The sequence below is a fragment of the Cyclopterus lumpus genome, chromosome 11, assembly GCF_009769545.1.
Source record: "Cyclopterus lumpus isolate fCycLum1 chromosome 11, fCycLum1.pri, whole genome shotgun sequence".
Lineage (NCBI taxonomy): Eukaryota > Metazoa > Chordata > Actinopteri > Perciformes > Cyclopteridae > Cyclopterus > Cyclopterus lumpus.
Window position 1 is genome coordinate 9,391,517 of NC_046976.1, and position 24,677 is coordinate 9,416,193.

A 24,677-nucleotide genomic window follows, 5' to 3' on the forward strand; every position below is an offset into this window, starting at 1 on the left:
CAGATGAAGACATAATTGCATGCACACCCACAAGCAGCGGTAGGCACACTGGGATGTTTGTTGAGCAAGGAGGCTGCAGATACATCTTGCTTTAGTATTACAGGTTTTAATGTGTGTCCAGGACGCGGGTTTCTGCTAGAAAGCCAAACTACAAATTGGTTTCAGAGGCTGGACAACAGTTTGCTACTGTTTGGCTGTCGCTGGATAGGCCTGAGCTGTGTAAGCCTCTAGTTGCAAGCTTATGAACACACCCAGCATTTCCAAGACCTGTCAACAGTCCATGCAGTCCAGTGCCGAGATGGATTGTCTCATACGAAGGTCTAAAGAGAAACTCAAACTTTGGTTTTAGACGCACTCAGAGACCCATACACAAGCAATTCAAGAGCACATATAGTTAGTTCTGTTAAGTCGGGTTTTGATCACCCGACACTCACTCGTACTCACACACGCATACTTCAAATAGCTGTGCACTTGCCCAGGGCTAAGATTATCCTGCATTTCATCAGCGTACACATCTCCCCCTCCTACCTTTCAACAACTATCTGTCTCCTTAACACCCTGCCTATCACCCTCTACCACAGCAGCTGTTAGTGCATACAGTACTCGCACAGTCAGGGGCCGCACACTACAAACACTACAGAGGTTCATCGACACTATGTAGCACCTTCGATGTCAAGTGAACTGTAAAAGCCATGGAGTAATTAGTGTGTGTGTGTGCGCGTGCATGTGTGTGAACCGCCCACTCGGAGTAACTTAACCTCCTTTTCCTTGGAGTTGATGAAGGATTCTTGTTACTTATGATCTATGCTCTGTTGACGCTGCCAGGACACTGCAAAAAGTGTATCCTCTTTAGATCCAAACCTATGAATCGTCTTTCTAAAACATTATCAACACGACTGTGAAACAGTTCTTCAATTAAAATGAAACCATAACAATCACAGGGGCCGAAATATACTATGAATTGTTTTAACTTGGAACAGACATCATGTCTGCTTTCTTAATTCTCCGCATGGATAATTAATTGTTGCATAGTTTCTGCCTGTTTTGATTTTACAAGGTGCGATAGATGTTTTGAACAACCCCATTCTCTAGTCTACTACAAGTCCTTTTATATAGGTAGACTTTCACATACGATGTGAGGACACTCAATGACCCTTCACAGGACACTTCATTTAATCATAAGGTCTACCTTTAGGCGAGTGAGTGACGCATTCAAGGCCTGAATAATAAAGAAAGTTTAGGTGCTTTTTTGTTTTTTTTTCAAACAACCTTGGTCGTGACTCCTCTTTGCTATCTTCATTTTATCCTTTGTTAATAACATCTCACTCTTCTTTTTCTTGAACATGTCCTCACAGCCAGAATGAACTCATTTGGAAGACAAAACCCCTCGCTTCAGATTAATTTACTGTTATCATCATTAACCTCTGCCCGTCTTACAAAGTAGGCTAAAGACTCAGGAGAGTTGAATTTAGATTAAAATCTGTTGGGACGTGATGGCTATACGTTGCTATTCTGACGAGAATGCTCCCAATATGGAACGCCATTTTAACCTTACAGGGCTCATTCAAGAGCGCATAATTGGAGGTTGCTAAAGTCGACTGAAGCCCTTGGTGAGATGGGCTTTGGTTTGCAGATATAGGCCAGGATGGTACATAAGCTAATGATATAATGTCCCATATACTTTGAAGTTGAGATTATTCTGAGCTCTGGGTGCTAAACTAACTCCAGCCTTCCATGTGGAGTGGTAGCCTAATGAGGTGTAGGTGGCTGGTCCTGACTCAGTTTTGCTGCTTTCTCTCTTTATAATTAAGGTTAGCAATAGTGCTTTTTTGTGTGTGTGTGTGTGTGTATGTAGACGCGTGCGTGTGTGCTCGCGTGCGTGTGTGCGCGTGTGTGTACAAGGTCTTCTGTACTATACTGCCCTACTAATGCTTATTTTAGAGCTAGGCTGCTAAGCTAATGATTGAATGGTTTTCCACTGAGCTTTTTCCACTCTGCCGCTCCCTGCTTTACTGTTGTATTTATAGATCTAGTTTAACTCTGCGTATATGTATATAGGTGTGTGTGTGTGTCTATGAACTATCCATGCTGCGAGGATGATATTTTCCTGTGCGGGCTTCTTCTGCTCTGTTTTTCCCCTTGGCCTCTCATGTGACCCATATGCAGAGACCCTTACCAAGAGAAGGACATGGGAGAATGTCAGCCGAGCCCTTGAGGTTGTGTGTCAGTGTGTGTTGAAGCGTGTGCGTGAGTGCAAATCCATGCTCACCAATGGTGCGTGTGTGTGTGCGTGTGTGTGTGTCACAGCCTATAAGGACAACTGTGTTAGCCTGGTTAATCTTTTCAAAGGGACTCAAGTCTCTGATATCCTCTGAAACCCCAAATCCCCTTTAAGATCTCGATACATGTCTCTCTGGTGATCTGACCGCCACAAACATGAGGCTGGCTTCATGTCTGCTATCAAAATGTCAGGATCTCTAGCTATATTATGGAAATGTCCAATCCATTATCCCTCTAATTTTTTCTTTTCAATTTGGACTTATTTTTTGAAGTAATGCTGGCACATTCAGCAACATTTCTACCCTGAATCCTTATCAGTGGTGAATCCTGGGATCTGCAGGTCAAACATTCACGATGTTTGCTTTTCTTATCTGGTAAACAATACGCAAAAGGCTTCTATCATGACTCATTCTGACAGCTACATAAAAGCAGTTAAAACGTGACGGATTTGAAGCTGTAAAGTGAGCAACAAAAAATATATAGGGAAATCACTACTTAAAAGGCCAGTTCACCCCAAAATCAAAAATGCATATTCTTCCATTGAGCAGCTTCATGTTGGCTCTATAGTTGAAAGAAAATAGCTCCTACATGAAACTGCTCACAAAAGGTCTGTAGATTATCTTGAGTAACCGGGTAATTTCTTCTGGAAAGAGAGATTGCCATTGAGTTTTTCAAATCTATATATATTTTTGTGCTATGAGCAAAACTAGGCAACTCGCACCAAAACAATCTAGATTAATAAATAACTCCCTTTAAGTCGTGATGTTAAAATATGGAGTGAAACAAAAGTTCAGCTCTCACAACATTTTGTTTCTTTTTTGTTGCTCACTTTACAGCTTTAAATCCTTCATGTCTTATCCGCTTCAGAATGAGTTTGTCATTATTATGCATGATAATTGTGTTCATTTGCATCCACGTTTGATATAGGCGAGATTACCCCCCACATTAATGAACTGGGTAGCTGCTGTATCAGAGGAAATAATTGTGATGCAACGTGAGAGTAACCGGACAGAGAAGTAACAAAAAAACAAAAAAAAGATTTATTCCTTGTGTTTGGAAGGATGCACATTATGTATGCTCACCACCTACACTGTCTAGGGCCTATATTCTGTATTTATCTCACTGCTCATCTCTCTCTCACCTGCGATCTCACACACACATACACACACACACACACACACACACACACACACACACGTACATACACACGCACACACACACACACACACACAAGCTGAGTTTGAGTCCGTGCCTGTGCTCTCAGAATGGTGTTTATGTGTGGTCCAGGCCTGTAGTTGCTCTGTTTATATCCATGGAGAAAGCCATTTGGGTGGTAGCCAGACAGTCTGCCTCTGGCTCTGTCTGCCTCTGGTAACATAGAGGGTGTAGTGATGCGGTCGGCCAGTTGGGGGCAGCACTGACAGCAGCAGAATGGGCTCGCTCCAGGTTTTCCAAGTCATCCAAGGGTTTCATTCCAAATTGAGCTACTCACTATTTAAGTAAACAGCACAATCTTTCAGGAATGATTGCCGTCATCGATGTAAACTACATGTAAACTACATGTAAACATTTAAGTGGTAGTGGTCGCCCCCTTACTTGATGTTTTTGTGCATCTTTAAAATATTCATCAATAAATATCTGGCATTGTTTGTTTCATGATATTATTTTTCACATTGACATAGATGAGATAATAATAGATTTGTGTGTGTGTGTGTTTGTGTTTGTGTGCGTGCTCCAGTATGCCAGCACCGTATATGTGAACCACATATATGTGTTCACCTCATTGCCCTCTGGGCCTTCTTCCATGCCTGCCAGCCCCAGCCTGGTGCCTCTCTCTCAGGTTCAGCAAGTCCAGTTTGCATAACCTCCATCCTTGACCTCGTGAACCAAAGACCTCAGTACGTGATTACACATATGAGACAAATGTGGGCTTTTCACATCTGGTTTTTGAAGAAAGGACTGCCACTGCTGGGAACTGTGCTTGGGACCTCTATCTTTGGAGCTGGATTTGTTATATTTGATTATGTTTGATGGTATTTATTAACTAGGAGCACATTTTCACTCATGGGAACAGGATTTCAAGTCTGACAGCTACTCATGTGTCTCTCAAGTGCATTGCTGCTGTGACAACCGAATTTCCCTAAGGGGTTACAGTATTTTTCTTTCTCTAATGTGTGATAGCTATTTGATTAAAGCCTGGAAACTGTGTAAGGAGAGTTGTGACTTACTTGTCACTCATGATGCAGAAGTTGGTCTTACAACGGAGTGCACAGCCACTGTTTATGGGGTTAATGTTTTTTTTTTTACATCAAGCAATGTCAGTTGGGTGAAGTAATCCCTAAACCTCTCCGTCTCTCATACAAAGCTCTCTGATTCTCCACTGTTGACTAATGAACAGTTGGTCAGAGCTCAGCTGTAGAAGATAACTTTCCGCTCCAGAGAACCTACAGTTCTCTCTCTTTCTGACCTTCCCTTAAAAAAAGGTCTCTTGCACATCCTGTTCACACATGTGGCACTTTGTTCTAAGTCAGCACGTGCACATGTCCCCACGGCAGCTAAAGCCTCCTGATTGACTATTTAAATTGTCTTCATTGTTTCAGTTCCAGTTAAGGGGACAAAAGAGGGTAGCCAGAGAATGGAGGGTTTGTAATTATGCAGCCACTCCCGTAGCTGGGATGGCAGTGGACTGAATTGGACTGCTGGATCTGTGTTTTTGTCTTTCTTTGTTTACCCCCTCTTCTCCGTCTCTCCCAAAGCCTCGGAAGTCTTATTTTGGGCATCTTGAATATATTAGATTTGTGCTGTTGTTACATCTGTTTCTGTTGTATGTCTGGTCCTTGTCTTCTACCGTTCTGCTTCTTCCTGCAGCCTGAAAACAAAACATTTCTCCACATCTCATATTTTCTTTCTCACGTTCACACTCTGTGTAAAACTGAATGAAGGATTGCTTTTCTTCCTAAATCCTGAAAGCTACCCTGTGAAACTTGTTTCCAGAAGTATTGTTAAGGTGCACGCACACTTCCTCTAATATATTTAACCATTTTTATCCCCACTTCCCTGCACTCTCAAACAAACACACACTCTTTTCTCCATTTCTACCCATGGGTGCCCCTGTGGTCTGTTTGCCATTGGCCCTCTGACCCCTGTTCAGAGCAGTAAATTACAGCCATTTAGCTAATGAAGCAAGTCATTAGAAGCTGATTGGGTCGTGTGTATGTGTGCCTCCTCTGTGTGTTTGTTTGGTCTCAGAGAGGAGCGTTTGCTCTGTCGCCAAGATAAACGAGGTGTGTGTGTGTGTGTGTGTCCGTGTGGCTTTTTGTATCTGCATGCTTGGAGGTGTGCTGCAGTCACCAAACTTCTGAGTGCTGGTTAAAAGCCAGAAGATTGTACTTTACTACACAGGTTCAACCACTTAAGATGCTGTGTGCCAAGAAACCAAAAACACACACTGGCCAATGGCCTGCCTGCAAAGAAACGGGCCTTACCATGTGGGCCACTATGGATTATATGACAGACATATTTCACTGTTGTTGAACAGTTACTATTTTGTTAAAGAGAGCAGGTAAAACTCCATTATTATCTGTTCAGGGAATCTGCTGCTATTACAGATATTCTCCGGCTCTCTGAGGAGGTAATTAGAAACTGGCAGAGCTGCTGAGTGAAAAGTGTGATCCAAAGCACAACCACATTTATTATTACCAGGCTCTGTTTTTTTGTGCTTTGTAAATGCCTGATACGAGAAGGAAATATAAAATAAGCTTTTAAAATAGATTTGATGTGACGTGGTAACCACAGGTCCCCCGACAGGCCAATAATAGTTGTTAGTGCACTTAAAGAATGACAATTAATCTATCTTCAAATCAAAGAAGCATAAAGTAATCTGTCAAATCAATGTAATTTAAGAAGACTAGCAGCAGTTTGTTGGTCATAAAAGAATAGGGATTTTCGAGCTTTCACGCTCCAGTGTTCCCTTGAGGACTTTATTGTCTTATTTTGCTCTGCAGTCTAGGCTATTTAAAGGATCTAAAAATATCAATTATTTTAAGTCAGCCTTTGTTTTAGGTGGTCAAAACACGTGTTGCTGCTTTCCTGTCCCGCAGTACACTGCTTTGCACCTGAGCCAGTACTCCTGTCTGTTTCTCCAAACTGGGCAAGCAGAAGGCCATCTGCTGGTAATACACTGATTATTGATAAGTACCTTGTAACTTCAAATAATCAAAAGTATCCCTCTCAGCCGTATCCTTTATGTATTGAGTGTATATACACTTGTTTACTAAAGACTGGTTACTAAACAATCATTCATTCATTTATTCTCTCTAAGCTTTGCTTTGAAGTCTTGCTGCTAATTTCTATCTTATTCTAATATATGTTAAGATATATTCTTTCTTTAAGCCCATAAGAAAATATAATAATGTTAATGTCATACTTGTGTTATCTCTGTATTTGTATTACACCCCTTACTAAAGTAGTCAATGTATACATTCTAAGATAAGTATTCTGCATCCTCCTAAACAATTGTGCTAATTAAATAATTGGCTTGGCTAATTCCTAATTTTAACTGCTCTGTATAGTTTAATGCAGGCTTGTTAAATTCAGCCAGTTTTTCAGAGGCTTAACATCATTTAATTGACTTATAATCATGCATCCCATTAATGCCCTTTTAAACACCATGGCCTCTATACGGGTAATAAAAACCACAGTAGTTGCTCATGCTATGCAATCGATTTGTAAAGGAATAATGAAATCCAGGGGTTCCCCCTCATAAACAACTCAATATAATCAAGGCTATGAGGATGTTTGCATAACCACACATTCCAGTTAACTATTAGTCAATGTGCCTCCCCTTTCTTGTCACACACACAGGCTTATGTTATTGAGAACGGTCCGTTTCCTTCATCTATCTCTCAGCATTACATGGCTAACATAGAGAAGGCTGGCGGCTACACAAATCTTCTCTTCCTCTCCGTCGTCACTGGCCTTGCAGAGCGAGCCCATTCAGAAGCTTTCAGTACAAACAAGCGCCCTCACGAGCGATGTAGCGTTCTCCTGGTCCGTTTCATTTACGGCAAAGATCAGCCTATTGCTGTGAAGATTTAGACGCTGTCGCTGGAAGCACAGCGAGGCACACTATGCGTGCCCGTCGCTACTGATTACACTCCACACACGCAGTTGTTTTATTCCTGCATCTGTATGAGTGGAGCAGCTGTTTGCACACTGATTTACGAGTGCAACATTATGAGATTTAATAACATCGCTTTGGGCTTTATGACCTTTTATGAGTGTGTGTGTGTGTGTGTGTGTGTGTGTCTACATTCAGCTAACTGATGTAACATTATAGGCTATCTATCCACTGCCAAACACCATTCACCTCGCTCTAGCACGTATTGAGCTAGATTTCTCAGAGACGACAATGAAAGTGATCGAGTGTGACGGAAAGACGGAAAGAGAGGGACTGCCGACTTTCTTCTCCAATGGGGGAAGAGATTGACTGTTCTCATGTTTCGAAGTGTTAAAGAGGCACATTTGGGATTGGCTTAGCGGTGACTGTTTGGTTTTCTAAAGTAAGTCTTTGACAGAGTTAGACGTTTGAGCACATGTTCAGTATATGTGTCCCTCTCAATAAAACTCAAAAGTCGGCTTCAAGAGTCTCTGTGGAAAGCCGACCTGTTGCATGCTCCCAGTGCTCTGCTTCAGCTCTAGCCATCATAATATGTTGCTCTCATCCCCTCCTTCTCCTTCTGCACTGATTATACTTATACAACGTGTTTGGCTAGAGCCACCACGACTTCTACTAATCTCTTGCAGTGGCATTTGCAAAACAGTGCAACAAGAAACCAAAAATAAAGGCAAGGTCACTAGGTAAATGGTAAATCCATAGATATCAGAATTAAGAAGTGATTTTGAGGATAATAGAGGTTTAGCCTAAGTCAGATGCAGTATACATGCTGATTTAAGTGAAACTATCATAGCTTTGCAAACCATTTGAACATTGTGCTGTGTGTGTGTGTGTGTGTGTGTCCTTATGTCTGTGTTTTTAGTATGTGTGTGCAAATGCAACAATCAAGGCCGCGATGTGCGGCGCGGCTCTCAAAGCTTAAATAGGCCACCAGCTGGGATAATGACAGATGAAAAAAACAGCAGCACAATCACCATTATTCACAATTGCTTTAGCAACTTCTATTTTTACATTAATATTTCACGACTCGCATATTGATGTTGATTCATCTGTAATATCAGAGATTAGAATGAAAAAATAGATTTTTTTCCCATTTGTGGATTGCTGGGGGTCTCAAAGATGTTGAGTGGGAAGCAGAATTACAGTAAAGCTGTGTTTTTCAGTGCCGGCCCCATATTTCAAATTGTAATTATTTCCCTTTTCTTTTCCTTGCTCTCCTCCTCCCCCAACCTACCTCTTTATTATTCATCTCCCTGTCTCGTTACCCTTTCTCCTGCTTTCCTGCATCTCTCTGCACTCAGGTTCATCAGCCCTGCCCAGCAACATGGCCTACTTCGGAAGCTCCCAGGAGGAGGACCTGGAGGACGATGAGGAGGAGGTGGAGGTGGTGAGGAACGGAAGTGGGATCCACTCTCAAGGTGGGGGAAGCAACAGCCAGGTGTCGGCCTACTCCTCCTGCCACTCGACACCCCGCAAGGGCAAGCACCCCACCAGGCAGCCGCTCAACGGGCATGGTAAGGACAGGACTGGAGCTCTCCTTGACTACATAATCACAGAGCTTTATGGGAAATGCATCCATGAGGAGAAGAAGAAGGAGTTGACAGAGAAAAACAGAAAGAGAGAGAGAGATGGATGAAGAAGGAGATGAGGGGAAAGGAAGAAGAAGAGTGAAGAATAATGCACCAGCAGGATAACTAGATATCCATCTTTGTGAGTGATTGATGGAGAAATGCAACCAAGGAAGAGAAAAACTTTGGCCAAACAGGAGCACAGAAGGAGAGTCAGTGGACAGACTAGTAGTGCTTGTTTCTGCGTGTGAACGTGATCAATTTCCCAAGTTTGCACTCTTGTTTCCCCCTGCAGAGACAGGATAAGTAATAATAATAATAAATAATGGGATAGCATAGCTGCACATCAACTCGTTCCACCCCAATTAACACTTAACTTGCTAAGCCCTAACAAGGTGTTTATGCACGCACTGCAACAGCTGGTCGGGACCCTCGATACACACACACACACACACACAGCGGAGTGACAGCATGCGTACACCCCTTGGGGCACATAGACATTTGGTTGAATACACATACACACACTTGCGCACAACATTTCAGGAAATTGCATGCATGCAACTGAGCCTATAAGAAGAGTCTCATTCCCAATCCCAAGATTGATGACTATTAAAATCAAGTATGATGCATCAAGTGATTTCAATTTTTTTTGTAATCCAGAAAGGTCTTTGAAACGGATGTTCTTAATTCACAGGCAGATTTCAATCACATTAAGAAAATCCGGCTTGTAAGGCTCAATCGTGTATGAACATGATACGATGGAAACTTTCTTTGCTGTGGATAAGGTCTAGCATGTACTCATTTCATAGAATCCATAATATTGCTCCTCGAGGTTTCTTTTTTTTTTACAAAGCAATAGAGAAACCATTTTTAGCCTGGAGGCCCTCACTCTCTGGCAGACTTTAGAGACACACAATCCTTCCAGCCAGGCGTTTCCCCACAAAACAACGGCACACAAACTCCCTCCTTGTAGAATCGCCGCAAGAAAGGTTCAAAAGGTGAACGCTTTGCTCAGTCATCCTCTCAAGTGGAATGTGGAGGAGGAGAGAGACTGGCGGGATTAAGAGAGGAAGAGGGAGAGAGGCCCATAGATCTGCTTGAAATGAACTCTTGGAGAACTGCGCACTGCCTTTGCATAGTTCACTTACTGTCTCTACCACCCAAAACAAACTTGGATACCTACAGTTGTCTCTCATTCTGTCATGAACATCTATAGTTGTAAACAAAAAACTGTACATATGCACAAATCTGTATAAGGAGCACGAACTAGGATAGTGAAACCTGTTTGAACAAACCCAGGCTTGTTGTGTTCATGAGGACAGCGTAGTCTCCTTTCTTATCTCGTACACCAACACTGTTTGCAAAGCAGCTCGCCGCCCTCACTGTGATATGCTAAATAAATAGATACGGGGGAAATAGGCAGATATGCTTTGTAGGGAACAATAGAGATGAGGGGGTTAAGGACACCCACACAGACGTTTACACACATAAGTGAACACACAGGCAAGACTGGGTCATTGCTCCAGTGCTGAGACAGTATTTGTGCCGTGGTGGGTATCGGGCACAAAGAGAGACGAAAAGCAAACACACACACACACACCCTCAGTACATTTTGTGGTTTTAAGATTGGTGTCAAACTTGACACTTTAATACGCAGCTTGGGCCACCCTCCAGCAGGAGCAGAGTTATATGGGCTCTTAGGAAGGAGGAGGAGGAGGAGGAGAGAGGCGGGGAGAACAGTCAAGGAAGAGGAGAAATAGAATTAACATTTTATTCTGGGAGGTACAGAGACAGGAAAGGCCCTACATTGTAGGCCATTCATCGGTACGCCGTCTCTCCGCTTCTCTCTCCCACTCGGCCATGTGCCATATTGACAGAGCTAAATTAAACAGCTTTTATTGGGCTTTATTTCACATCTCAAAATGTCAGAATTTCTCTCATTCTTCATCGAGCTACGGCCCCTGAGAGACTCGCAGGCGCTCACTTGTGGTTCTGAGCGCATACACACATACAGTGTAGCACATACACACTGCACACATACACAGCATCTTCTGTAGACAGAAGCGTGCACTGATGTAAAAAAAATGTGCACGCGTGTTGTCGTGCTGTGCTGCGAATGCTCTGTGCGTTTCGTCTGTCACTCTTTCCATGAAGCCTGTTGATGGTAAGACGCCATGAAACTTTAACTTGAGCCTCATTAAAGCTGAAGATGGAGCCATTGAATGTGTTTTGTTAATTACCTCGCACCCGTTCAACATCATTGCCGGGGGTTGGTGGAGTCTACGTCCATTTTGAACAGGTTCTTTGGCATGTAGTATAAAGGCGTTCTCATGCACACCTTAAATCCTGCATATTTTACTGATTGGGCCCTATATGTTAGCCAAAACCCTGTCACTCCGATGTTTGTGCAGGCTTTTCCACTTGGTCGTTGTGGTTTTGGTGCAAGGGGTTTATATGCCATTCTGCACTACAGGGGGGGTATTGAGACTTATTTCCACATGTTGGCATTGGCATAGGTAGACGGTAGCCTGAAAAAACATAGTATATGTCCAATGATATTCATGCCTTGCTACCTAATAGGAACTTTCCACAATATCCCGTTTTCCTTACAGGGGCTTCATCTGTTGTTATTTATTTACTTTAAACTTGTGCACATTAGCCCTATACATTCCTAAATCAACAGTGAATCATGCAAAGCTTCAATGCAGAGTGTCATGTCGCTGCACTCCTTGCACAGTACTAAATCTAAGAAGAACCTTAAACTTTTTTTCATTTTTCAAAGTATATTTCATATAGATAGACAACTAAAACCAGTAAGCTTACTCAGTGATCAGTGGTCAAGAAACAGTACAATGTTGTTTTCTTATATAGCTCTATTAAAGATGGTGTCTGCAATTTTCTTCTTAAACCATTTCTGCTAAATGTCATTTCAGCAAAATTCTAATCTAATTTCAAGTATGGGAATAACCACTTCAAGCTAATAAGATGTCTGTCCTTAATTGGGTTTGATTTCCTCCTCGCCCAGATTAATTATGAATCATAAATGACTCTTCTTGCTTTCCCCTCCAGTTTTCAACAGCCACGGTAAGGCAGGGACCAGGGAGAGTCCCAGGCCCAAGGCGGGAGCTCACGGCAGGGATTCGCCAGCCCCCCCACTGCCACCTCTACCGCCTCCACCTCCGCCCCTACTGAGGGAGCGCAGGGAGCGGGCGGAGGCGCGGGAGCACGTGAGGCAGCAGGCCCTGGCCAGCAGTAGAGGCTCAGCCAACGGGCTGCCACCGAGGAGAGCTGCTGAGGAGCTACGCAAACAGGTACTGTATGGCCAGCAGCCCCCAGCTTGGGATTTCAACGCCATAATCTGGTAGATATCATATGAGAAGGGATGAAATTATGTCGAAAGCTTCCTCAGGAGACCTTTGAAAATGTGACAGTAGCATACAGAGAACTTATTCTCCAAAGGGAAAATGTGTAAGGCTGCTGAATGGTTTGCATTAGCTGTGGTATAACTTGAGTTACCATGGCGTTTTCTGTATTAATTGGCTGGAGGTGCAGCATGCTGGTTTGGGCATTATGCTGACTTCTTGAAATCCTCCCTTCTCTTGACTCCTATTTCCATTTTCCCATCAGTCACATCCTCTTTGTATCTTCTCTCAATGATCCATCCTAACTACTCCTGTGCCTTTCTTGTCCCCTTTCTCTACTTTATTTTGTTTGCTGATTTCCTCCTTTGCCTTGTCTTCTCTGAGCTCTTCCTTTTACTCTCCTCTCCTTTCCTCCCCTCCCTTCCATCTATTGTGTCTGGGAGAGTAATGATTGTGTTTTGGCCTGCTGCGACTGCAGCTATATTTAGTAATGCCGACTAGGGCCTGTGAAAGCCTGCCTCCCTCTCCGTGTGGCACTTAGCAGGTCTCAAGGAACCCCACAAAGTGAAAGAAGAAGAAGAAGAGGAGGAGATGGGAGAAAGGGGGCAGAGGTGGCATTCGTATGACCACGTCAGCTAGTCAGGAGCAAACTGTCTGTTGAGGTGCCACATATCATTCTGTCTTTTCTCATTCATAATCTATCTTGTCTTCTTTCCTATTTCCATTTCTGCCTTTTCCTTCCTGTCGAGTGTCAACCTTCTACCCAGTGTTATTGTTGCTGTAATGTGCTGCCGCCGATGCAGACTCAGGCATGTGCTTCAGATTTTTAGAGTAGCTGGAATTGTCCAGTAAAACCAACAATGACTCAATGAGAGTGACTGCCTGCCAAGCCAAACTTCAGCCTCACTAACTCACTAGTCTTTATTATATCGCTCTTCCTCTACCTCTCTCTCTCTCTCTCTCTCTCTCTCTCTCTCTGTGTGTGTGTGTGTGTGTGTGTGTGTGTGTGTGTGACAAAGAGACGGATCTTGCCCTTGACAACATGGCTCCAATCATTTGGAAGGATTAGTGCATTTATTTTCTCCCTCTCACTCTCCCTTCAATTAGCATGAACAGTGTGTGTGTGTGTGTTAACCATGTGTGTTCAAGACTCACACACATTTATACACATGACCCACTGCGAAAATACAGGCTAAGCCATATGAAAGGTTAAGTGATTATGTAGCCGTAAAAAGAACTCAGGGTTGTGTGTGTAAAACCGAAGGGTAGAGGCATTATCATAATTCAATTCACAGTGATTCAGTTCTGCTTAATTTAATAGTGGCTTCTATCAACAAAATATATGCGCCATAACCGGACCTTTTTATAAAACAATATGATTCTATCCATTTTAATTACATAACAAAAGCAGGGATGCAAAGCAGCTGCACAGATCAGCGAGCGCAGGTGGTGTGTGCAGGGCCAAACCATTAAGCCGACTCGGCATCATTTGAAAAGGACTCTGCTCTTTCTTGTTTAGTTGTCTGTCCTCTGCCATCGTCAATTAACCCCCCTCCTAACACGCCAACCTTTTACACATGACAATGGATAACAAACACTTCAAGGGGAATTAAATGTTTCTTGAAAATGAAATAAGGTGTTTCTCAGCACGCCTCTTTTTCCAGCCACTACTGTATATAGATCTCTCCCTGTTACTTTATAAAAGGGCTTTTGCATTGTGTTATTAGTGCCAGGCTGTACTGACCTTTCTCTGGCTGCTTAACAGTCAACCTGCCCTGGGACGCATTGCTCCCTAATAAGACAGCAGAGGGGAAAGAAGGCGTAAGCCGGATTTATGCCTCGCTGCCGAGGTGTTCTGGCAAATGACTCCGGCATAGGAATTGATTTGTAGCTCAGCACAGGATTTAACCCGTTGATAGTCATCGCACCACCGTAACACTTGATGGATGGGTTGCACGCCATCAAGCTGTGACATGCATTCATTATATTCCCAAAGTTATGGCGTTTACATAATGTCATGCACCTGGTGACGGAGAGCATCACAGTGAGGAGGAGGAGGTTTGTGCTGTATATGGTTTCGCTAGATCACAAACGAGAACATCGCTGATTTCTTCAACTTGCCACGCGTTTTGTCCTCACTTCGGTCATCTCTCCGACACGTGTTGGAGAAAACACAAAATAGCCCTGATGTGTAGCTGTGTGTTTAATGAGGTGCCTGGGATGCACCTCATTAAACCACTAGTGGTGCCTCAGGTTGACCGAAGCAGCTTCTGCAACTTCCTGACAAAGAGGTAGAAATCTGACTGTGACCACATGTGATTCAAGATGTGCACAACCGCTCCTGCATCTCCCTTCCTTTGTCAGTCAGCAGGGCTTTGCAAGGGTTAAACTTTCTCTCCTCTCTCTCTCTCTCTCTCTCTCTCTCCCCCCTTCTTCTCAGGCCCGGCTCTTGCAGATGTTAAAAATCTTCCTGCCAGTCCTCAGCTGGGCTATAGCAACACATGATGTCATCTAGACCCTCCCCCCCCTCACATGCGACCAAAATCCTCTCCGCCTGCGCTCGTGTGCATTTTTTTCATTATGGCTTCATTGTCTTTCTTGTTCTGTCCATCATTCCTTTCATTTCTGTTTAAATTCTCTCTACCAGTGGCTATTGGCACGAGTGAGCTTCCGTGTCCTTTCCCATATATATCTTGCTCTCTGACTTTCTTTCTTTCCTTCCCCAGCAAAGTATTTAAACTAGCTCCTGCCTCTTTGCTCTGCTTCGTATTTCCTTTCTCTCGTCATCAACCTCTCGCCATCCTTCTCTGCCACCAGACCGAATAATTAAAGAGAGAAAAGTGATGGAGACTTGCCGAGCTCCCCTGAAGAGAGCCGGTCCACTGAGCCCTCCTGTGGCCGGAAGCGGTTATGACAGTGTGTCTCTCATATTCAACGCTTTGTCAGCAAACTGTGGATGGAGAAATATAGTAGCTATCTGGACAAGTGCTTCTTTAGCAGTTAGGTGCTTTTTCAGCATCAGTGTAACACTTAATATCCTGTCACATTGAACTGCGTATCGATTTGGCTCATGAAACATTTCTAAATAAAACAGTTTGAACGTTGTGATATTTGGTTATGTGTCAGATTGGTAGATGACCTCCTGGATAACAAGTAGAATCACATGTGACAGTGTGCAGCTTTTTTGCGAGGAATGCACATAATGTGACTTGAGGTGCTTGTTGCTGAGCAGCCCCGTTTCTGTCTTTCTGTCTCCGTCTTCATCCCTTTCCTCTCCCCACTCCTCAACGCCCATTCTTTACTCCCTCTCTCCTTCTAACCCTGTGTTTTTCCATGGTGTATTTGCGTGTGTGTGTGTGTGTGTGTGTGTGTTGGAGGCGAATGATTGACGGAGGCAGGGTTAGGTTTCAGTCCCCCCTTATCTTTTAATGGCCTGGTCTTTGTGTCGGCCCCCCGCCACCTGAGACGAACACAATACAATACATGAACGCACACACACACACAGACACACACACATATACACACACACACACAGACACACACACATATACACACACACACGCACACACACAAGTGTGACACGAGAGCCCTTCAAAGGCAAACCTGTCAATGGACCGGCTGTCACCTCCCTCCTGTGGCGCCCCGACTGTGATTGATAACTCCATCTCTCCTATCCCTCCTCCTTTCTTTTTTCTGTGGTTCACTTCCAGCTGGTCTGGACAGAGAGGCACACGGACACCGTGGATGTATGGCAGCAAAATATGATCATACATTTTTTTTAAGACATCAGGGCTCTATGATAGCTGATGTACAAGTGTGTCTTTCCCAACTTTGCTAGCCTCGTTTAGATATTAGAGAATATAAAACAAGAGTATATATCCTCTGAAAATACATTGTACGCCTATACAAAAGGACGATGTTGCCCCTTTATGTTTAAACTACAGAAATAAGATCTCCAGCTCAACCTATTCAGATATCGGCAGCCAAATATCTCACATTTGACAAGATCTCCTGACACACACACACGCACACACACATATACGCACACACGCACATACACACGTACACACGTTGGAGAGAAAGAAATGAGAAACTACTGGCAGAGCTGAAAGTGGGCCATGACAACAACATGGAAGAGAGAGAGGAGTGAATATTCTTAGAAATGCATACATGGGAAATATAAGCAGAAGAAAGGAGCAGTGGGGAATGTAGTCATGGAGCTAGATGGAGTCCTATACAGAAATACATTTTACACAATGGATTGTTATATGTGCTGATCCAGCTGTAAATATCTTTGCACTGAGGGAGAGGGTGACCTTATTTCTTCACACAGCTGTAGCCAGTGGGCCAGCCACATAACCAGACACCACTGTACCAAACCACTGAGAACACATCTACAGCTGGAGGCCTCAAAGACTCCACTCACAGTCTCTCTCTCTCTCTCTCTCTCTCTCTCTCTCTCCCCCCCTCTCCTCTCTTTTCTCTCTTCTCTCTTCCCTCTCTCTCTGACTGTCTCTCTTTGCTAAACAATTGAATCATAGCGTTTAAGGGGGAAAAAAGGCTGTTTTTATGTGCCCGGGTGGGATTATATTCCATCCCAATGACCCCACCTCCAACCTCATACTGTCCAGCCATCTGCTAGCAGAAACCATGGAGCCATCCCTTCTCTCCCTCTCATGTAATTTATTTTGTATCTACCCGTTATAAACTGTTGTTTATCTCGGGATGTAGTGGTTTTGGTTTGCACATATCCTTTTTTCAAAATGTCTGCCTTTGTGTTGAAAGCAGTTTGAGCTGCAGTTTACAAATGCGTACTGGACATGGAAGGATAGTCATTAAGACAGTTGATTGGTTCTCAAATGAATAGTGTAGGTTTCCACAAATATGTTTGGCCCCTTCATTGTGGAGCGTGGGTGTGCCCACACCCCTGTGTGTGTTTCTTGTTGTGCTTTCTGATTGTAGATCTGTATCTGTGTGTGGGTAGGTTTCAGGAAACGTGTTACTATTTAATGCAATAGTATTTTGAACTTTGTGTTCAACAGTCAGATCTTACCAAACATGATTCTTTCAGAGATGTAAGCTAACCCCCCTCCCTTCCAGTGAAGATTCCTGTTTTCCAGAATATTTCGATTACTTCATATCCATGATTGATCGAGAGCATTGCGATACGTTTCTTCATCTTTATTCCTCTCTTGCTTTTTCTCAGGTCTCTAAAGTGAACGGGCTGACGCGGGCGGGCTCGGCACAAGCGGTCAGTGGTACCAAGAAGAGCCGCGACTTCCGACTGCCGTCCAAAACTGTGAAGAAGTACACAGCCACCGTGTCCAAGGGCCACGTCACCTACACCAAAGCCAAACAGAGAGAACTGGGCAAGAAAACCAAACTCAGCAGCAGCTACAAACACAACAGCGCCGCCTCGGCAACATCGTCAGCGAACAATCACAATCAGCACAGCCAGCCAGCAGCCAGCAATGGGCTGGCTAACTCAGGAAAAGCAGCGGCACCAGCCCACCACAGCAATGCAAAAACCCGCAAACAGGTGCTACTATCCAATGGGCTGCACAATGTGGCTGCCGTCGCCCGCCTCAACGGCAGGCTAAATGGGCAGCGGTACAACACCCTGGCCAAGGAGGACGGGCAGAGACAGTGCCAGCAAGGGGAGTGCCCAGGTCGAGAGGGACTGCGTTACTCCAAGCGGCGTCTGGAGGTGGTCCTCAATTCTGTGGGGACCGGGGTTGTGGAGCAAAAAGCCAAAACCACTGGCATTGAGGCCAAGAAGGCCAAGCTTCAACCGACACCTCTGGAGACGCGCAGCAGCAGCAAGAAGGCGGCCAATCAAGAGAAAGCTGCCACACAAACCACCACCCCTACCACTCCAGTTTCTAACGGACATGAATCAGACACACCCCCTTCTCCCAAACACACTCCACCCGTTACTCCACTTCCACCTCCCACTCCTCCTCCTCAACAAACCCCGCCTCCTAATACACCAGCAGCCAATGCGGAGCCGGTGAACCAGCGACCCAAGCGGGCATCGGCCGGCAAGCTGATGTTGATTCGACAAGCACAGCAGCAGCAGAGCAGGTCTCATGGTCGGAACTCCTCCTCTTCCTCCCCCTCATCAGGCCCGAATCACCCACAGAACCCCAGTCGTGCCAACACTACCTCAGACCCCCAACAAACCTCTACGTGTTCCTCCAACACCTCCTCTCTGCTTGCTTCCACCAACAACTCCGGGCAGCTCAAACCAGCAGCTTTTCGCCTTGCTGACCGAGACAAGGAGTGGGAGCGTGAGAAAGAGATGGCACGCCAGAAGGAGCGCGAGCAAGAGAAGGAGTGGGAGCGCCAGCGGAGCAGGCCAGATGGGTGGGCAGCTCTGGGTGACGCCCCGGTCTTCCGGCCGGTTCCGCGGGAGTTCCAGGACCCCCTGGTGTACTTGGATGCGGTGAGGGAACCGGCCGAGGTGGCTGGAATGTGTCGCGTGGTCCCACCAACAGACTGGAGGCCAGAGTGCAAGCTGAGCGAGGAGATGCGTTTTGTTACACAGGTGCAGAGGGTCCACATGCTGAGCCGGCGCTGGGGCCCCAACGTGCAGCGGCTAGCCTGCATTCGCAAGCACCTCAAATCTCAGGGCATTACCATGGATGAGCCACCTGTCATTGGTAAGTGAGCCATACAGGGGCAGACACATATGTATATGTGAGTGGTACACAAGACATTTTACTCTACAAAACTCCTTCCTGAATTGATTGAATTAACTCCGCAATAAGCCACAGGTTTCTTCCTGCAGGCTGCCACAGAGGACCAGAGACATCGATTTTACGGGAGTGTATTAAACCCAGATACCCCATTCCAGACCGAGGCCTCCTCTCAGCCCTGTCTACACCCGTTTCTCTTTTCACAGCTTGATGAATGTAGACGATAAGAAAAGGATAAACTAAATACAGTATATAAAAAGAAGATAATGCATGATTTAAAGAAAAAGAAAAAGCCTTTCACCTTCCCGGGATCCTGCACTTTTATTGTATTGTGCAGGAAGCACAAAGGTTGCTGTTTCCATTGGTGTCAGTGGCATTTCGCCTGATTATATCTTCCCGTTTATAGATGACAATAACAATGTGGAATAACTTGGCGAGGGGCCTGACGGGCCATAAAAACTCCAGTTTGTCTGCTCACCTTCCATTTCTCACAATGACATCAGCATTTTATGAGCCTTTAAACAGCTCAGTTAAGACTGAAAACTCTATGTGTGAGTTTTCTGTTCCCTATGTGGTCGTTGAATTTGATTAGTTTTGCGCTGGTTCATGTTGGGCATGTGCTATGCAGTGTTTGTTGCTTTTATATACAGCTGTATTCATTTTAGCCCAGTTGGTATGCGACTGTTAGCCAGAGAGACCTGGCTGGCTGAAGCCACAGAGTTGTGGCTTCAGCCAGCCAGCATGCTCTGTTTCCAAATGATTTCCTTTACCGCGCCCAGCAGATCAGTTTTACATTAACAGAATTTGTGTCTGCGTTTGGCACAATAACGGTTCAGAAGATTTTGAAAGGTGATGGATCAAATGGCAGTTAGAAATTAAATGAACTGGGATGGATGAAAGGACATGTTTTGCCAAAGGAGCAGATGCTCAAAGATGGCAGTCTTGCTGATTTTATTTCAGTTTTTTTTAAAACTACGGAATAATTTTTACACATAGCTTCGTGAGGTGGCGATTATTTCACTGTTGATACATTTGAATGTTACCGTGAGACTCATGGAGTCTCACTGTAAGCTCACTCTTCCTTTTTCCCTTCTGCTCCACGCAGGTGGCTGTGAAGTGGACCTGTCACGTTTTTTCCAGCTCATCAATGACATGGGCGGCATGCAGCAGGTGATGGATCTGAAGAAGTGGACCAAGCTAGCCGACCTTCTGCGCATCCCTAAGTCAGCGCAGGACCGGCTGGCCAAGCTGCAGGAGGCGTATCTCCAGTACATCCTCTCCTATGACTCGCTGAGCGCTGAGGAGCGCCTGACGCTGCAGGCCGAAGTGCTGCAGGAGAAAAAGAATCTGGAGTCGCGCCGGGGCCCTCTGGAGGGCCTCTCGGACTCCTCAGCACCTAGTGCACTGGTGCTGCCACGCTATGAGCCCAAGAATGGGCTTGTAGGTGGAATAGTGGGAGGGGCGACGGGGAACCACCGCACCAATGGAGTGTATCATCGTCTGAAGGAGCTCGAGGCTCAGGTCAAAGCGGGCCGGCGCCGGCTCTTCGCTCAGGAAAAACAAGACAAAGAGGACAGGCAGCATGGAGAGGAGCAGCAGCAGCAGCAGCAGCAGCAGCAGCAGGAGGAGGACAGGGGCGTTCTCAGTGACCAGCACAAATGTATTAACAAGGTGAGGAGGAAGGAAACATTTGTTGTTTATGCAACATATTTGAAACGTAACAGAAAAGATGTGTTTCTTGTCTGGTTTTCTTTTCAAGTGAGATTATGGTGCATTTAAGAACAGCAAAACTCTATCAAAACATCAATTAACAAGTTTGCACAGGACTCGTGCAGTATAACTGTATGACTATTCCAGTAATGCCTTCTTTGCATTAGCAGTAGCATTGACATACAGAAACATCTCTGGATGGCCCGCCCGCCCCCTAATCATGGTTGCACTTGTTTTCATTTTTGTCTACTCAGCAAAAAGACACCTAAAGAAAAATCCCCATCACTTAATGTTCTATACTAAGAGCCAACTATCATAGTTTGACTTTGTTTTTTAGTATGTTGGTGTCCATTATCAGGTTTGTTTTGGTCCTTTTAATCGAACCAGATTAGATGATGATGATGATGATGATGGCATGACTTAACTAAAATCCTAAACAATATGAACATTGTCTTGGTTTTATGTTAAATTCCAGACCGTTTATAGTTTGTTGTCAGCACCTAAACAGTCTTCAAAGGCCTCGTTGTTGCTCAGCCAGATGTCTGCATCTCACAACTATCTGAATCCAGACTAATGTTACACTGGAAGTGCAAACGGCCTACTCTTGTCATATTATCACCACGTGAGTGTTTTGATATAACTGTGCCGGTTCTAAAGTAACAACATATGCCCCCTATCTGCAAATCTTTTTTATTCAGTGTCCTTAGTAACATTATCCTGCTGTTAGCTGTTATAGAAAAAAAAAACATTAGCGGTTTGCACATTTGTATGTGTAAATGTGAAATTGATGAACAGTACCTTTATGGGTGCGTGTGCGTGTGCGTGTGCGTGTGCGTGTGCGTGTGCGTGTGTGTGTGTGTGTGTGTGTGTGTGTGTGTGTGTGTGTGTGTGTATTCGCACACTAGATGTTTTCCCACCTCCCCTGTCTGCTAGCAGCTGTGTTGACTCTGGCTGGCTGAAATGTAGGTCAGAGAGAAGGCAGCTCTCACCCCCTGTCCCGCCCCCTTCAAAAAACCCCGCCTTCTCCAGCTCCTTTAATCCAGGCCCCCCTACCCACCCCCCATGGCTTCTCTCCTTCAGCCCATGCCCTTGCTCTTAGCTATTTATCCAAATCTCCAGTCGTCTCACCGACCCTGTCTTTCCCTATCATGCCCAGTCCTCTCAACAATCCCTCTGCCAAGCCCCGGTATCCCAAAGACGCACATCAGTGCAAAGGGAAGCAGGTCTTTATGTATGTGTAGAAATCCACATGTGCAAAAACATACACCACCCGTGTTTATTCACAATAACTGTACTCGTATTGTGATGCAATATTTATTTGCAAAGAGCTTGTGAGCACATTCTTTGTCATTCAAAGATATCCTGATGGTATGAAGCATTCATTATTTCTGTAAGATACTGAAGATACACCCCCCTCACCCCCTCAAATGTGGAGCTCATTTGATACCTTCCGACCTCCCTTTGGTAACTAAATCCCTCTTTATGACCTCCCTCTGAAAAACAGACTAGACAAAGTACATTCTATAGACTTCTGAGTTGTAGAAGCACTGTTTATTGTGGTGACATGTGAAGGGCTGTCACCATCCTGACAGGACAGTGATCCATCACTTTTCTCCACAGCTCAGATTTGTATGCATTTTTTAATACGAGTGGCCCCCGACAAGAGGTTATATTTCACTTTTCTATCAAGAGAACAAAGTGCGTGTCACTCCAATTACAGCAGGAAAGGTCGGGATAAGTGCTGCTTCTGACTCACCTAAAGAAAGTGTTGCTTATTGGGTCACTACCGTATTTAACTGCATTATTTTTACAACCCTGCAGCTTTTGTAAAAATAGAAATTGTAATGAGGTCAGTTCATTTTTTTTTTTTTAACATCTGGATACCTAAGAAGAAGAAAAAACAAGAAAAGAAAGATAGATTGTCACTTTGAGGATGAGAAATCTGCAAGGTCATCTTTCAGCAGTGTCCGTCTGTATCAAAGCCCCGAGCCGGCAGATTTATGGTAACCTTCAAAGCTTCTCTGTAGCAGGAATGTCCATGGGAGAGCGGGTCAAAACCATGGGAAATGTTTCCGTGGCTTGTAGGGGAGGCACAGAGTTGGAGACTTATAGAGACACACACAGTACATACACATGTATACAGTTCATACATTTGTCTGTGCATGTCAATTATTTGATCATAATGCTTTCCCCGAGATACATTTCTTTCTGACTCGTTCACACATGTAGCGAAACTTGTACTTTTATTGATGTCCAGCACCTGGTTCATATTCCCAAAAGTTATTCTAGCATGACGTAACACCATACATATGTGGAGTGAAGTCTGGAGGTGTCTTTTTCCTCTTCTCCTCAGATTCATGTTGTATGCTGTGACTCATAATGTTTAATGCCTCCTTTATTGCAGGGGAAATCGGTGTCTTTGACTAACTTCTTCAGGATAGCCCGGAACACCATGACCATGTGCTTTAACAAGGAACCAGGGGCTGCTGAGGTTGAGGTGAGCACGCTCACATCTTGTCCTGAGTGTAAACAGACAGTCCACAGGACGCGCTGTCAGGCGTTGTATTGGATCAATGTTCTTCAAGTCAATGGTTCCAATAAAGGCAGCTGAAGAGTTCTGATTATCTACATGGCTAAATAAGGGCTACAAAACGATTTTCATTATCGAGTCATCAATTGGTTGATTAGTCTATAACAGCTCCCGGGGCCCATGGTGAGGTCACCAAGTGACTTGTTTTTTCTGACCAACTGTCCAAAGTCCCCAAAGGACTTAGAAACCCCTCGAGAAGTCACATTTAGGAAGGTTTCTATGACTCTTTTATGGCATACTTTAGTATGACATTTTTATGATTTACTATGACCTTTTATGACTTTTCATGCCATAATATTCTATGATGTTTTAGGAGTGTTAATGCGGGTGTGGTTGAACTTATTATAATTCGGTGGTCAAAGGTCACTGCGACCTCACAAAACACGCTTCTGGCCATAACTCAAGGATTCGTATGCCATTTATTACAATTTCTCAAACATATCGAATATGTTAACGTTATTAAATAACCACAACATGACTGGTTGGTGGATGCATACAAATGCTAGGTGGTAATTGTAGTTAATGGCATACTACACAATCATATTGTAATGATGACGACATATAGTTTCTAGTGGCATGTCTGAAAATGTATATTTTGTTCCTAATGACACAATTAGTCACTTTCAGAGGATGTTTATGTTTTTATTCATGTGAACCTCATTCAAAATGGTATTATTCTGTTTTTACCTAAAGCTCAGCTGAAACCTGTACCGTGCTGTCTGCATTCTCCCACTGATTGGCTTTCCTTTCTTTTCGTTCTTGCAGGAAGAGTACTGGAGGATTGTGGAGCAGAGAGACAGCCATGTGGCAGTGCATTGTGGGAAGGTGGACACTAGCACACATGGCAGTGGATTCCCTACAGGAAAGTCAGAGTCATTTTCAAAGTAAGTAGCTCATTACACCCTTACTCGCTTTAATGTTCACACAGAATATTTTGCCTGTGTTGCAAGACCTGACCTGTTAACCGAAAAGGTATTAATCTCAGATGGTGAATCTGAGAGGAACACTGTCCGCTTCCTCAAGGTGCTTTAGCCATCTTGTCTCTTTGGTATCCATGGAAAATAATGTAGAAATTACCTTTTCCTCTCATCTTTTCCTCAGACATGGATGGAACCTCACTGTCCTTCCCAATAACTCTGGATCTATTCTGAGGCATCTGGGTGCTGTGCCTGGTAAGGAATTGTAAAGGCATTTCTCTACAGCATTGAGGCTCATTAGCAAACTCAAACAAAGCCTAATTAAATGAACTGCTCCAGAAAATGCATTTATAGGGCAAATCTGACTGACATTGTC

At 44.3% G+C, this 24,677-nt stretch overlaps 1 protein-coding gene across 1 annotated transcript in view; it reads left to right on the forward strand.

Annotated features, from left to right (window-relative positions):
• Positions 1-24,677, forward strand: part of jarid2b (jumonji, AT rich interactive domain 2b) — a 98,144-nt gene that overhangs the window by 67,671 nt on the left and 5,796 nt on the right. Inside the window, exons 5-11 of the mRNA XM_034544699.1 lie at positions 8,758-8,970; positions 12,094-12,335; positions 17,593-19,048; positions 20,190-20,755; positions 23,199-23,291; positions 24,150-24,268; positions 24,486-24,556. Coding sequence (XP_034400590.1) covers positions 8,758-8,970; positions 12,094-12,335; positions 17,593-19,048; positions 20,190-20,755; positions 23,199-23,291; positions 24,150-24,268; positions 24,486-24,556 — 2,760 coding nt within the window. The remainder of the gene's footprint in view (positions 1-8,757; positions 8,971-12,093; positions 12,336-17,592; positions 19,049-20,189; positions 20,756-23,198; positions 23,292-24,149; positions 24,269-24,485; positions 24,557-24,677) is intronic.